At 44.3% G+C, this 16,830-nt stretch overlaps 1 protein-coding gene across 1 annotated transcript in view; it reads right to left on the minus strand.

Moving 5' to 3' along the window:
- Positions 1–504: 504 nt before the first annotated feature.
- The window catches only part of MTHFD2 (methylenetetrahydrofolate dehydrogenase (NADP+ dependent) 2, methenyltetrahydrofolate cyclohydrolase), a 39,739-nt gene continuing 23,413 nt past the window's right edge, over positions 505–16,830 (minus strand). Inside the window, exons 4-8 of the mRNA XM_069617644.1 lie at positions 13,099–13,251; positions 12,021–12,128; positions 11,845–11,937; positions 7,126–7,251; positions 505–1,189 (exon numbers count right to left, since the gene is read on the minus strand). Of these exons, the coding sequence (XP_069473745.1) occupies positions 1,050–1,189; positions 7,126–7,251; positions 11,845–11,937; positions 12,021–12,128; positions 13,099–13,251 (620 nt within the window). The 3' untranslated portion in view covers positions 505–1,049. The remainder of the gene's footprint in view (positions 1,190–7,125; positions 7,252–11,844; positions 11,938–12,020; positions 12,129–13,098; positions 13,252–16,830) is intronic.

Consider the following 16,830-nt stretch of genomic DNA (forward strand, 5'->3'; position numbering starts at 1 on the left):
ATTGCAAATTATTTATCATTGTAGAGAGGGCATTTCAAAGTTCTATGGTGGGGGGGGGAGGGGGGGTAGACTAGGTATTCCAGGGAGCAAAAGTAGCACTAGAACTCGGTAAGTGATGGCACATTTGCAGGTAAAGCCAGGATCTTCCCAGCTAGGCCACCGCTTCCAAGTCCGCACAGTGTCCCAGAAGAGAACTGGAGGAAATTAATTTCAGAATGCAAGTGTACTCTTGCCATGCTAAGCAGGAAAATGAAGACACGGGCGGGGGGAGCTAGAGGGGGGGGGGGGGTCTGAGCGGCAACACGCCAGTACCCTACGGCTTCCGAGACCCACACACCCCTCCAGTAGGTCGATTGCCTTTACGTATTTAGCATTCTGCGGATAATCAACAGTGCAATTTTCGGTTACCAGCTGGTAAATGAGAAAAGAAAAATGTAATTTAAATATACAAATTCGAATTTATAATGAAACATTTTAACTAGTAAATGTATTATGTGGCGGCAATCCTCTTTAAAAACGTTTATTAAAAATTGTCAAGCATTCTGAAAGGGTAATTGCAGGAATATTCTCGGACAAAAGCAAACGAGCAGTAAGTATTGTGACCTGACAAAATAGTTATTTATTCACGTTGTACATAGAGACAGCCTGCAGCAGCCCACAACAGCATGTCGTTCGCTTGCCTGCTTTCTCACCCAAGGAGCCTAAGTCATTGCAAAAGCTTCTAGGCACTCAGCCTTTGACCTGAGAACACGAGCCGTGTGCGCGCCGCCCCGTCCATCTCGCAATGTGCGAGCAGTGAAAAATGATGACGCCTTCGTCCATGCCGCAGCACTTTAGATTGCCGCGCTACAGAGCCGGAGTGTAACCTTGAAGAACTTGGGAATTATTCGGGATGTAGAAGCGCCAGTAGAACTTTAAAGGGTCTCCATATTTCTTCAATAAATATCCAAAGCGATTCCATGAGGTTAATAAATAAAAAATATTGCATTTATATCGGCCTGTCTGTCGGGAGTCCATTTGGAATGTTGCACAGTCTTAGTGAAGCGGCGTTAAAATGCCACTGCTTGGAGCTCTGTTGGTTTTAACATTTTCTTTGCAGCAATCACGGTGTTCTTCATTAGCATAGCAACTGTCATTGGCCCAACTCCCCCAGGGACTGGAGTGATGTAACCGGCTTTTTTCCTTACACCTAAAAAGAAAGATTTGTTTTAATTAAAAACGGGATATTAAGGAGACCAACTTCATGACTATTCGCTCACATTCACCATTTATCCTTAATAATTAATGTGTTAGTTTAAAAATAAACTTTTCACATAATTCCATAAAATATATACAAAATATCAATAAAATAGAATTTACATAATCGAAAGGAATAATACTCATGTTACTTACTAAAAACATGTCATAATTCCTAAAGTAAAATACAAAGGTCCTGAGGCATACATAGTACCCTTTTTATATATTCAATTCCATCCTTCTTCCCTTGTTATATTCCAGCTCAAACATACAATAAGTTCAGTCATATCAGATTGAAATATCCAACAGCCCCTCGATCACTAGCCACACGTTGCACATTGCCATTAGGCACTTCAAATTGGTAGAGTTCAAATCCTGCCACCGGAAGACGTCCTCCTTTATGTGGTCCACATTGTGCACATAATTACCTTGAGAAGTATCATCTTTGGACAGCAAGTCATCAAATGTTTCCCTGACTCAATAGTTTCCTTATCCTCACATAATCTGCACCAGCGCTCAGAGGATGGGAATTTGTTTGTAATTCCGGTATTTTCCAAAAATGGAAGATGGTTAATCCTAACCAACAAAATAAATCGCCCGAGTCTAATTCCCGGGCAAAGATTTAAGTATTGTTGGGGGGTTTTTTGTATAATGTATTTCACAAATTGATATTTTAGTTGTTCCAGGTGAGCATAATTTTCTAGCCAATCACCTAGATCTATTTTCCTTGACAAAGCGGATTTAACTACCGGGGAGAAGTCACAATATTGGTTCCGCCAACTCAAAGTGTTCAGAAAATATTCTGTATTATTTTTTAAGGACGACTTCTTAGGTTCCATGCTGAGTTCTTGCCACAAAGATACCAAAAATTGGTTAGAAGTGCTGTCTAATTTCAAGAAAAGTCCAGCCCTTCTCCTAAAGACCATTGATTTCAGAGATTGTAACCACAGCTCAAGTCTGATAATGGCCATAGGAAAATGGGGTTCACCATTTATCAGCCGGGAAATAAGGCAACATTGTCTTCCCGTACAAAATTCAAAACTAACGTCAATACAGTTAATGCCACCGAATAGTGGGAGCTCCAACTCCCACAACTTCAAATTCTCTGCTCCCGCCACCGAAATGGCGTCACAACAAACCCAACTAGTTTACACTTTCCTAAAATAGCATGTGCAAACCCAGTATTTCAGGCCGAGGTGAAGTGCTATAGTAAGGTGCAACTGGAAACATACAAAATGAACAGGAAATGACCCATACATGCATGAACATGTCACCACACATACACCAGAGTTCACACACCCTCTGCAGCCACACACTGAGGTGAATCAATGTCCACTTGTGCCCAGTCGCTATACCACTCTGATGAGCTGTGTTGCCCACTGCCGTATTGCATATAGTATCTATGCAGTGCACGGGGCCCGCATTATTTCTCGGACGTGAACATGTCAAGCATTGGATTCCCATTACCTTTGCCGGGGCAGCATTGCAGCCAAGATACCCATCCCCGTCACACTTAAAATACCCCCGCCTACGTGCTGGAGTTTCCATTGTTTACAGGCCTCATTCGGCCCACCAGAACCATGGATCCCAGCTTCCCCGCAATGCCAATGCAAGACTCCCAGAGGCAACCCGGGGCGGCAGGAGGCACATGGTATCATACATCCACACATGCTTGCGGAATGGCCATACAGTATATGTAAAGCCTTAGCAGAACTGGTTATGGAGAAGCGTTTTAGTGTAGCCTCTTAAAGGGACTTGAACTCTGTAGGTTATTATATGGCGCTTTCAGAATGTGGTGGAAACCCAATTGTAACCAACAGGAAAGCATGCAGTTGCATAGTGAAAAGGGAAGAGTTGGCAGTAGTCACGGCAGTGTTCAACTTGCGCCTCATGCTTTTCTAGGGGCACACTATGATTTAATGTGAGCAGGCTCAGAGGCAAGCCTAAGGTGGGAGGCAAAAGGAGCTTTACAGTGTATCAACCTGTGAAGGAGGAAGAGGGTGTGCACAGCGCTGGTCATTGGGCCGGCTCCGTAGTTAAAGAAGCAGCATGAAAGAAATGGTGCCGTTTTAAACTATTATTTTGGACATTACCTTTGATCGGAGGTCAACTGCCAGCTCCGCCCACCTTAAACCTGCCTCCTCCGGCACCGCCCCCTCTGGCACCGCCCCCACCCCGGCCCACCAATTCTTTTCCATTTCCACCACTGGCTGTGCGGGAGGTCAAATGGGAACAAGTTGCAGTGCACTGTCCCAGAGCGAGAAGGTAGATTTGGTTGTGTGGCAAAAGCCTGACTAGAGGTGCTGGAGGAGCAGGCCTCCGATATGGGCCAAATTTGGCCAAAATAAACTGGACATGTCTTTAAGGTGTCAGCAGTGGGGGAAAAAGTGGCCGTAATTCCGTTACAGGCACTTTTCAGCCAGTAACAGACTGCTTTTACTGCACAGCCGAACTCAAGTTTGACCTTGAAGTGGAGGCTTTTCCTCCAGCATCAGGCTGGAGATGACTGCCTTTTTAATAACAAAAATCGACAGAATTACTACTTACCACAGCAGAATTACTGCTCGCGGTAATGCCGCCAAAATCGCCATCGAGTCCTACGGACTCAGAAAATGGAGATTAACAACGCCCTTTAACCGCGTGAAATCTAGTGGTAAACCCACACGACCAAGTGGTGGTAAGCGTAAACTCGTAATGTGGTCCATTGAGTTATAAAAACACTGCTATTACTTGCACTACTATTTGTATTGACAACAGTCATCTGCAACCTTTTAGCATCATCCTACTCATTGGGGTTCATGGCACTGGTGGGCCCAGATCTTATCTGCACTATTGGTAAGTAAACCTGCATGATCAAGGGGAGACGTTCTAGCTACAGAGGACATTACCATTCCGAAGCAAGCCATAGGCCTGGCGTTTACACACGGATGAGCATACATTGTATAGCTTGTATACAATTTATTAAGACTGGAAAACTCGCTATTAAACCTGTTACAAGTGTGAAATATGTTTTCGAGTAGAGTGGCTGTTTATTTAGGGAGCCTAGTGAAGGGTCTCAACTTTACCAGAATTCAGCTCGCGTTTAAGCCAATGGTCTGCAATCAGCCGCTCTGCAGGGGTCATGGACTAATATTTCTCGGATCACTCGCCATTAACTACGCTGGCGATGGTTGATTGGGTTGTTGTCCAAACATCTGGCAAAACAAAAGTTGCAGACCCTTGGTCCAAGCGCTTTCCACAAAGTAATTTGCCCAAGTCAACACAATTTGTTTCACTGGAACAGATGGAAGATCTGGACTGGGCCAAGAAAACAATTTGGCCAAGTAAGGAAACTGACAACCTACTTAATGGATCACATCTGGGAGTGTAATGACAGTGGGCCTGGGCCACCCAGCCCAAGGTAATGCCCAGCTTGCGGGCGGGTCCGCATCAATTTACGGCCAGCATCTTCCAATTTTAGGAGATAAGGGAACCAGGATCTTTAAAGAGCAGCATTTGCCCAGCATCACACTATTTGGAGAAGCAGGGAGCCAATGAGAATTTGCAAAGATAGCAGTTAGCCTTGGTGGGACGATTCCCTGTGTGAGCTGTAGGTTCAAGGTCCCCAACAGCATATGTTAACGTACTACAATTGGAACCAGTGCACCACAGTTGCTTATGATTCCACAACAGCTGCCTTCATTGACTTCTACCTTACATGTGTTAATTTATATACAATAAAAAGTGCGATTGGTGGAAAACATTGAATTAATCATAACCACTGGTCATAACACTGACACCTTTCCATTGTATTGTGGTTTGTGCCATTAGAGAATAGGGCAAACCAAAACCACATTAGTCTCGGTCCTGTTCCAAAAAGAAGTAGCACATCCCAAAGTGTCAGCCACGTCCACGCTGCCAGGAGAAAGAGCAACCTTAAGTTGGGCGCAGCGATCTAGCAACCCCACACGGTATGCGTATACCTGGAGGCAGTTTCCTTGCTTGCCGTGCTGACAGAATGAGGGAGAAACCAATTGATGAAGGCCAACAATGCAAAAAACATGCCCATGCTTGCTCGTGTGCCACGGCTATCTCAGAAGTGTGGACAGGAGCAAGCTGCAAAAGACCCCGGGATCCTCCTGCTACTGTGCCAAATGTCTGTGGCTCAGCCCCTGCTGCCTCTCTAGGCACAGTTCCCCCTTCTGCTTGACAGGATTGCTGGGCTTCCAGGATCCACCCAGTCTGGTCGACACACAGAAATATCAATAAGGAACGTTCTGCTGCTACCACCCTTGGTCTCCCTCATTGGAAGCACATTTTTGCTAGAGGTTGCAAAAATGTCGTCATTTCCTCATAGAATTAGAGGAGGAAGCTCTCTCAGGACTCATACACTCTAGACAACTTCTAGAAAAATATTTGACAAGAAAGTTAACTCCCTTCTGGTGGATTCCAGCTTCATATGCCATATCTTTTTATATGATTAGAGTGTGGGCGGTCAGTGGTTTAGCAGCTACTTTGGCCATACCTCTAAAACAGTTTCAACATACAGTAGTACTAAAGTTATGAACATAATTAGAAATTAATAAATGTTGGTCTAAAATGAATGCAGATAGACTGTGGAAAAGTAATCATTACAGACCAGTCGAGGCAGTTTTCTTTGAAAGGGCCCTTCTTTTCCGCATCTTCCCAACCCTATCACCACAAAGTCCTGAGACTTCTGCAGACAAGTGACAGCAGGGCGGCAGATATGTACCCATGCACAGCATCTTACGGAGACCATTAGGAATTTCAACATAGAAAGGCACATGCTGCTCATGCCGATGAACTTGGGATGAGGATTTGATACATTATGGCATTTATAACGCACCTATACACAAGTGTTTCAAGGCGCACCGAGGCATGGGTGGGGGAACAGAGGCAAGACAGACAGCGATCCTACTAGGCCAGGTGACATTGAGATCGCGCAAGTGCGGGGGGAAAGAGGGAAGGGGCAGTGCAGTACATAAGATAACCGTAAAACAAATAAAATAATAAGACAATAAATAAAGAGTGCGGCCAGCTAGTGGCAAGTGCTAGAGTAAGGGCTGTAGGTATATAGAGAAACAGTCTGAGTGCAGGGTTTCTGGGGGGACGGGGGGGGCAGGGCAGTGCAGGTGTGCAACTGGTGGGGAAAGGACCTGGGCCCGAGAGATCAGGTGGTAGCCAGGTAAACCAGTGCAGTTTCAGCCAGGGGATCAGCAAGGAAGCAGAGGAGACAAAGCAGAAGCAAAGAGGAAGGTATTGAGGTGCTTTCGGAACTGGAGATGGTTCTCCAAGTTTCAGAGAGGCAGGGAGGCTATTCCAGAGGGAGGCCCCCAGCAGAGGAAAGTGAAGGTATTGAGGCCCCAGAAGGCCTTGTGGACAATGCAGAGGGGTTTGAACTTAATCCTCGCAGGCACTGGGAGCCAGTGCAGAGATTTCAGTCCTGGAGAGATACGATCCCTAGGCTGGAGGCCAAGGACAAATCTCGCAGTCCTTGTCTGGATCAATAAAGAATATGCTTTAATTCATCACAGATTATGGACTAATTCATTAGAAGTGCTGCTGGGTTTGGAGTGCGACTCAGGGTACTTGTGTACCTTTGAGAGTTTGGACATAGAAAGGGGCACGTGCAGTTTCAAGTGTTTGAGGGACAGTTAGTTTGTCTGATACATGGTAGGGAATAATAGGAACGCTGGTTTCTGTATATTTTGGACGAAAGATGCCGAGAGGTTTTCCCCGAGATCCTGGGACAACTGAGGCGGCACAGGCAGGGGAGATTAAAGACTGCACAATTTTCAAGAGCTCTTTCAGACAGTGGATATGCAGTCCAGCCATGCTAGAAAGAAAACTTTGCAACTGAGATGGCTAAAACACGTTTTGAATGCTTACCTTCAAAATCTACATCTCCAACTAACTTTGGTTTTCCAGTGACTGGATCCTGCACACGGTTAATTCCCACATCAATGACAACGGCACCTTCCTTAATCATCTCTGCTGTGATTAGGTTAGGTATACCTGCAAATACAAAAAATGGTTCTTTGTAGTATATTCACCTTTATCTAGGCTTACACATTAAACAAGTGAAAGGTGAGGGAGGACAAAACTCAACTCTGCCATTACAACCCATAGTAGCCTGGCAACGCCCTGTACTAGGCTACGAAAATAAGCCAACTAGGTACACGGCCAAAACCCCCATATGCTAATTATTGCACATACCTCCAACCACCTTCCTGCCAGCATTCTATGTAGTATTTATATAGCGCAGCTTTCACCAAAGGCGTCATGACTGATTAAGAGGCCAAAAAGGTTAACACTTCAAATATCACAGGCAATGAACGGGAGGGACTGTTGAGATTCCAGTTAGAACTTTTTTAAATCTTATTTTCTTTTCGACTAAGGTTTCCATTTAAAATCAGATGAAATAGTCTACAGCAAATTATAGTGCCCAGCATAAAAACATTCAAGGAGCAAAGCGGGTTAAGGCACACCAAACGAGTAAAGATCACACATCATATGCACATTTCATACAGGGATATCAATACGCAAAACATTTGTGTCGCCAAGACAACCAAGTGCTAGATTAAAAATAATCCTTCCAAATGCAAATCAAATACTCAGAAGTGAATGGTATCGAATCCCTCAAATTCAGGGTGTGTAGTGCATATCATGGACACTACGTTTGCTGAGGATGTGACCATTTATTTCTGCAATCAATGTTAATATCGGTTTGAACTTTACAAAAAAGTCTGGAGCCATGAAAGGGTTAACCGTGTAAGTGACTTTTAAACTTCGTCCAGCCTTTGATTGAAATCATCCTTGCAGTGGTGAATTCCAAACAATGATTCCGGGTCGGCGGAGCAGAGTGGGTGGTGGGAGTGGGTTTATACAGTGGCAGCCAGAAGTAAAACACCCCGATGACATGTTCATTTTTTACTTGAAACAAACAGACCCGGTCGCACGGCTTCTAGCTACCAATGAAGCAGATTAATTTAATTTGCCCAACAACTGCCAACTTCAACTACCTGACCAAAGTGTACCTTCTGTACTAGCTGACCAGGCACACCTGGTCAGACTCCACACAGGCTGCTCCCTCAACAGGCAAGATGCAAAAAGCTTGCCCTCCTCCCCCACCTCCCCGTGCCTATTCCTCATCTCGGGCTTCAGAACATCCAGAAAAATAGCACCTAGGAAGACACAATAAAAAGACGCTAAATTTACTATGTGACTAAGTACAATAAGATGGTAAGGAAAAAAAACATTAAAAAAAGTTAAACATTAACATACACACCCTCTATACAAAATGCATCTCTAAAACTGGGATGTGGGTTTAAAGGTTCCGATGGATCTGGAAGTCATTTGTAACAAAGCTTCAACATTCTCTGCGTGCCAGGGAGGCGAAATAGCTGGCGCTGATCATCCAAATTCAACAAATGAATCACTGCTCCCCTGCAATTAAAACTCCTCCTTCGCAGCGTACTCTTAGGGCAGTGTACAAGGTTCAGAAAAGGAGAAATGCTTGTTTTCTTCAACCATTCCTGGATAGAGGAACAATTGTCCAACACATGCCTGTAGCCTGGCCATTTGCACATGTTGCTGTTCCAGCAAAGTCCCATCTGGCTCCACATGTGCTGCCAAATGAGTGCCATCTGATCAGGTACCCAACACTCCGAAGCAGATTTAAAAAGGTATGCACCTATGCAGCACACCGCCAATATTAACACCGAAAACTAAATCGTTCAGCTGGATGCAAAATAAATAAATCACCGACAAGTTCCTTTCCTTAGAACCATTCAACAAAACAATACACAACAGTAGACAATACTACAACACTACTGCAGCGCGAGTCGGTGGGCAAACATGCCCATGCAAAATGTGTCCTCTGCCAAAAATAATCATCCAGGGAACACTCCTGTCCATTTCCTGGGACCCTGCACCCCTATGGGTGGGGCGGGATTCTGCAGCCAAGTCTGAAGATCCGGCAGCCTGCCTGGATGAGTGCACACACTACGATGCCACAAACATTAAATGGAGACAATGTTCGTTTCATCTAAGGCCACGACACCAACATGTGGAACAGAAGTCTCAACGCCCATATACACGGGCAGCCACATGTGGCACAATGAGCCTTTATACCCCGACCATGAAGAACACGGATCAGCACCCACTTAAGTAAATGTTCAGCTTGAGTCAGTCCAGTAAAGTCACAGACTCTCTAAATTACCTGCAAGCCAAAAACATCTTCGGTACGTTGCATCGCATACATGCACTGATGTCAGGTCACCCTTTTTCTCACGTGAACCAAGTCATTGTATTTTGGCCAAATCTTCTCTTGCAGTAATAGAGGATAAAGTAAGGTGGTTACTTCCATCTGTCCATGGATTAGCAGGAACTTCATTATTATGAACTCACTTGTGCCAAATTTGAGGCACTTAAGCGTGCCAACTGCTGTGAAGGCATCATGAAGTAGACAGACAACTGAATTCAGATTGGGCTACACACTTAACAAAAAGCAGGTTGGAAAAAGACCTTATTTGCCCTATGCTAACGTGGAATTTGCCTGCCTAAATAAACCAAGGATAGTCTGCATCAGGAAATCCCAAGTAAAAGTCTGTCTGTGCCCAAAACCTAAGCTTGCCCTCAAATCTATTTGTATCCAATGTGTAGGGATGTCAGCGTCAAAACAAGAAGTGTTCAAAGAAAAGTTCAGAGCTTCCAGCACGTAGTTTGGAAAGGGTTTTCCCTTCCACAAGGTTCAAGATAGTTCACAATGCAAAGGGGTTCCCCTTCTCCACGCTTTCAAGTATTTAATCTTTTCCAAAACACAGTTCTTTGCGATACTTTCCAGCTCTTTTGGTTTGGTTACCTTTCAGCAATTTCCCAAAGTACAGGTCCCTAACTTCAGTTCACCAAATTTCCTTTATGTTCGATTACAAGCTTCTTTGCACGTATTTTAAGTGCCTTTGACATAAGTGGGTGTCCTCGCTCTAGGCGCAGTTGTCAGACCACATGGTCCACCTTTATAGGACACATAACCGACACCTGTCTTGCCTCTTGTTCCTTGTGTACACGTGGTCACTGTTTCAAGCGCTACAGTGGTACTTGGTTTATTCCCCTTTCACATCCTCATGATGCTTTACCATTGCTTGGTTTGCCACTATTCACTTGTTGCATTTTCATATCTTTCTATGGCTCTTGCCAATGCTTGTTCTCTCATTGTATGCAGTTCCTATAGCATAGGATTTCACCAACTTTCATCCGAATCAATATTCAAAAAGTGCTTATTTTCTTGCTTTCACTCAGATCTATCACTTGGTCGAAACCAACATAAAATTCCCAGCATCGGCTTCTGCTATGAACTTGCACACTGGCATATTCACAAGTTCAAATTGTATAGTTTTCCCTGCAAATCTCTTGGCCTTTTCAATATTGGCACTCTTGACACTTTGTCCTCTTGGGCCTGGATAATGCTTGTCCTCTAAACCCTTGGCAAGGCTTACAACCTCCTTTTGGCATTGACAAAGCTTGCTTTAACTCACATGCATTTCACCCTGGGGTTTCACTCGGCTCCAGGTTAACCTTTCTCACCTGTTTTACAGTTTGTTATTCACAAACTTTTACTCTGTTTTCTTAGCAGTTTTAGGTCATCATGCTTATTCAGTAATTTGACTGAGTTCAAACTCGACCGGCATTCATGTCGCCCAAACGGTCTCTCACGAGCGACCCAACCTGCCGCAGCCAGCCACGCGGTCTCCACCTCCGCGTGCCAGAGTCACTCTGGCTTCTCTGACTCACCGGGTACACTGTTTCCAGGTGCTCTTCTCCGCAACAGCAGGCTCGCTGTGGCCGTCACTTCTCCTGGCACGGCGGGCCTCTCCCTTCAGGGTCTTCGCTGCCTCTACTGTACGGAGAGCGAGTCTGACTCCAGGAGGTATGCAGACCAGCTCTGCTACCAGAGATTTCTTGAAAACAGCTCCCGCTGCAACGACTTTGCAGCTTGTCGGCGCTATGGGCACGTGTCTCTCTGGCCTCACCTCCAGCTTCTCTAGCAAGTGTTCCACTGATGAGTCTTAACCTCACCTGAGCGGGCAGTTTATACCATTCCCTTGGCTTTAGGTGTAGGCAATGTTCATTCATTACATTAACAATCTTGGTACGCAGCCTCCCGCTTCCTCTTCCCAGTACCAGTGTGGTTATAAAGGAACATTTTCGGGAAAACCATGCAAGGGATTGACAACAGCCTATGAAAGCCTAGGAAATGGTGGACTTATTGTGAAAGGGGAATGGGGATACCGCGTCTCACCCAAGGGTGCCTTGTCGCTACTCCCCAAGTCTCATCCTCCAAGTTGATCCTTCCTCGCATATCCACGCCTAGGGTCAGGTTCCGAAAGAGACGGCCTATTGGGGGGAGGTTTCGGGTGGGGGTGTATAGATTGGGGAAAGAAATGACACCCTCAGATTGCTCACACTGCACACAACTCTAGGACAGATCCAACAATCATGCGTAATGGATAAAGGGTTAACAACGTTACAGTGCAATTATATACTTGCTATTACCTTATATGAGATGCAGCAATTAAAATCACATTTCCATTTTTCAAAACCTCATACCTGCAGCTGCTACTACTATGTCTGCAATCTTTGTGTGTTGCATGAGCTGTTCCTTGGGAGTATAGCGGTGTGAAATGGTTACTGTTGCATCACCTACCAAAACAAAGAAAATGCTTCAGTACACCTTGCAAGGCTTTTTAGGCACCATCACACTAATGATAAAATGTGTTACAAACCTCCTGGGCGCTCATGTCCTCCATCTGTATGCAGCAGCATAGCAATGGGCATCCCAACATTCTTTGATCTGCCAGCCACAACCACATTTTTCCCCAGTGTTGGTATTCCTATAATGGAAAGACAATTAAAATAAGCCTTTCCTATCAAGGGGTACATTTGCAGAAGGAGGATTGTAATAGATTTCTATAGTGAGCTTATTTAATACATGTTGGTACTGAACCTTCGCCTAGTCATTCTTCGCATTAAACACCAGATTCAATAAATGCATCCTTTTAGAAATAGTGATATTTTGCAACTGTGACCTGCTTCAAGTCTCACTCCCACTGTAAGCCTCTAAAGGGTCCAAGATTAAATGCCGCCCTTCATCCAGTATTTAACAGTAGTGGTCATTTATATAGTGCATTTATCCCAGTGACTAACTGAACAGTACTCTAAAGTTTGAGTGGCGCGTTACCCACCAAAAAACATACTGCAGATAAAGTCATAAATCCCTCTACTCGCCACATGAAAGATTAAACCCATCATCTGAAATACATCTTAGTTGCTAAACACACATCTTTCTAGTCCGCTTTCAAAATAAATCTGTACATTTCTGTTCAATTGTAAAGTAGGCAAGTTGAGACTAGTGCCAATAGGGTTTGGCATTGCCTTTGTAAAATGACAGTGAAGAAAGACATTGATCAGTTGCATCAGCGTTCATCTAGTTGGCTTTGGTAGAATGGGGGCTGAGGGGCGCTCTAAACCGGCCACACACCTTCCACGTTTGCTCTGTCCCTGCTGCATATGGTATGGCAGTAAAATACTGTTCATTTTCTGGCTGGTTGGCTACAAAAGGTTCGGAGTCCGAGAGTCAGGTGTTGACACACCGAAGCGGCACTTGGGAAAACTAAAGGCATGTCTATACATTTTTTTCCAATGGTGGTCTTGAGTCAGGGAGTTCAAATTGTCATGCTAAGGATTGTGGACTGAGGGATACAAACCATTTAACGAGATGGGGAGGCATTTAATTTGTTCATCAAAGCACAGACCTATTATTATTCGAACACCCTTACATCGAAAGATGGGAGAAGCTCTTACCAGTCCTTTTGATGATTTCCCATACACCCCAAGGTGTTGCTGGAAGCATAGAGTACTGGTCCAGGCACATACGGCCAACGTTTACTACATGGAAACCATCAACGTCTTTATCAGGAGTCACTGCATTACAAATTTTTCGTTCATCAATATGCTCTGGGGAAAAAAAAGACGATAAAGGATGAATACATTCATTTTGATGAGAAAAGTGGCAGAAAAAATGGTGCCATGGGCTTCTAGAATGTCACAAATCAATCTCCAACTAGCATCATAACTATGCAAAGTGCGTTCATGTGACCATTTCAAGAGGTGCCGCTTAACAAGAGATATGTGGCCCACAATCCAAAGACGCTCTTTATCATAGTGCCCGCATGACTAAACTAGGCACCCATGGAAACCACATTTCTGGTCTATCCTCGTCTTGCTTACTCAGCACATTGTCGCAACAAAGGTCAAGTAGAGTAAAACTCTGCTTGAATACAGAAATATCTGCCCATTTAATGTTGGGAGGATTACCACTCACGCTCCACATTGTATAAAAGCAATACCCAATCAGCAATACAACAGTTTTCCTTCTAGAAGCAATTGGTACACAATCAAGTATTTCTAGCATGACATGGCAGTTTTTGATACCATCATTTTCGTTTGACCTTAACTTGAGTACAAACAAATAAATAGTACGTGGAACCTCTGGGTAGTCATTAGAAAGCTGCCCCAATTTACTAAACTGTGTATATAATTAATTCACACCCTAATTTTGGGGATGGGAGGAAAGTCCAAGGAGGTGGTGTCCTCCCCAACAGTCTCCACTGTCCAATCGAGATCCTGTCCCAGCACACTTCATCCACAAGAGGGAAGGGAGCACTTCAGTAAACAGAACATGGTAGCCAACAGATGCAAGGAGATAAGAATTACATATGTGTTTTTAAATACTTGCTTGAAACTTACAAACTTTAAACAATAATCTGTGCTCCTCCATTACAGCTGAACAGTTTAAATTGTAATTATTCTAAAGTCTTGTATAGGAAAATTAAAGTAAAACTCAATCAAAGCAGTTAATGGAATACAGAGTTGTGTGGCATCATTTTTATAAAACTATTGTCAAAAAAGAAAGAAAGAAAATGGTGTTCAGTATGAAAGCTAACCATGTTAAGGCATACTCGACTGCCAGTGGTAGTCTTGACATTGCAATTGTGCGCAAGTAAATTTAGTTAATTTCAAAAGATTGACGAAAGGGTCTTTCCATTGCCAAGCTATGCCCTCCAAAGAAAAGACCCTTTGGCTACTAGTTCACCGTACTTGCATGCCTATGCCTATATTTCAATCAATCACCACCCTCAAAGGACACATGACCATCTTCATCACCATCCACTTCTATACATCAGGAATGATCCTATGCAGGTCAACCAGCCCGCCCTAACAAGCGTTAGCCACCAACATTCCAACCATATTAGCATGTTATCACAATCTGCCCAAAAACACTCACCAATTCAAATAACTACCATTTGAACAAGTCCACCAACACTTACAATCAGCCCAAGCAAAAAGTACTCAGACGAGAAACACGCACCATACTAACCAGTACCAATCTCATTGCTCCCAAATAAGTCACTCCACACTCCGGTGTAGAATATTCCAAACCCTAAACACCTTACCCACATACACAATACCTCAAACCACACCCCACACATTGTCACACCCCCTTCAAAACGTACACAACAGCCCAACCACCCACCTCATAAAACTCACGCACTCCATAAATCTGTTTAAAAGACGCTCAGCCATTCCCACCCAACAATAACTAGAGGTACCAGCACCACATCTCTCAACCCCTCAACATACTAGAACTACTCTAGATCCACTGCACTCACAACCACACTGCCAAGCCAAATGCACAGATGTTCAATCAAGGATAGATCAGCAATGCAAAATGCACATCACATCTCTTATAGAAGACTTTAATGTAGACGCGTTGGCAATCACAGAAACATGGTTTCCAGACAATTTACACACTAATTTTCAACCTCTTCACTATCCAAACACTGAACCAGAAACAGAAAAGGTCAGAGGCATAGCACTCCTATAACACAAGACCTGCACTGCACTTACTGTCACCACCATCTCAACAACCAACTTTGAAACCTTGCAATCAAACTCATCAACCATAACGCTGCCCTAACATTTATCTAAAGACCTCACAACCCAAACTGCCAGGACGAATGGGACTACTCCCCCCCCTCCCCCAACTCATTTCTTTCCAACCACTCTGCCAGTACCCAAAGACTTCATGCAACGAGATATCAACATCAGACTTGATGACCAAAGCAACACCATCGCGCACCTCCCGCAACAACCTATATGCCCATAAAAAGAACCTCAAGGCACACCACCAGAAAGAGCTTTCCATTGAAAAAATAATTTCTCAAATCTTCCTCTCCCCAAAGCAACTTCTACTGCACTTGCATGGACTGACCATTACCTCCTCACTACTATCTGGCAACATAAACCTCCCTTCTCTCACACTAAACTAAACACAGAAAATGAGTATGGCTGGATACTCGAGAGAAAGACAATGCGTCTACCAATCCATCATCACCAGAGTTCACTCCCAAACAGCAGTAAATATACCACCAAAACACGAACCCTGAAACTTTGAACAATTGCCCATTCCTACCCAAAACTGGGCTGACCATATAGCTCTAGCTTTCCAAATAAATATTAAGAAAATCCCAAACACTATAGACAATGTAACCAACAACTCATAGCCTGCCCCATTACTCAACCACAGCATTAGTCCAACTACATTCAAAGCCTTCATGCTCAATTTAGCATAAGAAATGGAAAAGAGAAGAATGAACCTGAAGGCACCCTCCACTCAAAGTGAACCTTGCCCAGGCGCCAGAACAACAAATGGATCCCTACTAGCCTCTCACATAGCACAACTCTACAATGCCTTGGACCCCCATAGAGCTAACGAAAGCAATAGTTAGACCACTCCTGAAAAAGATTAATGTTGAATAACCCAGACAATTATAGACCAATCTCTAATCTACCATTCACAGCAAAAATCATGGAGAATTTGCATGCAAACTCGCCCAATTCTCAAACACACAATCTCCTCCACAACAATCAATCCAGTTTCAGGCCCCACAGAAGCACAAACCTCACTTCTATACATGAGAGAACACACCCTCATCATACTAGATAACACTCCTACCTGCCTGATCTTTGTAGGCCTCTCTTCAGCGTTTTACAGTCGGTCACCCCACACTTCGTAAACACCTGCATTTCCACCTAGCCATACAAGACTCTGCAATGAAACGGATGGAGTCTTATATGGCTCCCTGGGGAAGTTCCTTAAGGAGTGCATCAGGGATCCACCCTATCCTCTCCTATTGTGAGGAATCTGGACAATTCGTCCCTTCTCCTCAGAGGGGAGCCACTCCCTGTAAGGCTAGGGAGGTGAGTCCGCTCCCCAAGACACTAACTAGGGATCTGGGCAAGTGGTACCTTCCGAGAGTGACTCCCCTATAGGAGACAAGGACACCCAGTCCAAAGAGGACCTCCCTGAAAGGACTATGTTGTCTGCATACATAGTACTAGAAAGAACTGAGTGTTCTCAGTTTTAACTTCAAATACCAGCAATCCTCCTTCCACCGTAGAGGAAGGACGACACCTTTTCTGGCCTAAACGACGTACATGCCCAGAATATGAACTGTGAATGGGGAGCCTCTG

Source organism: Ambystoma mexicanum, chromosome 10 (assembly GCF_040938575.1).
Source record: "Ambystoma mexicanum isolate Mex_15411 chromosome 10, UKY_AmexF1_1, whole genome shotgun sequence".
Lineage (NCBI taxonomy): Eukaryota > Metazoa > Chordata > Amphibia > Caudata > Ambystomatidae > Ambystoma > Ambystoma mexicanum.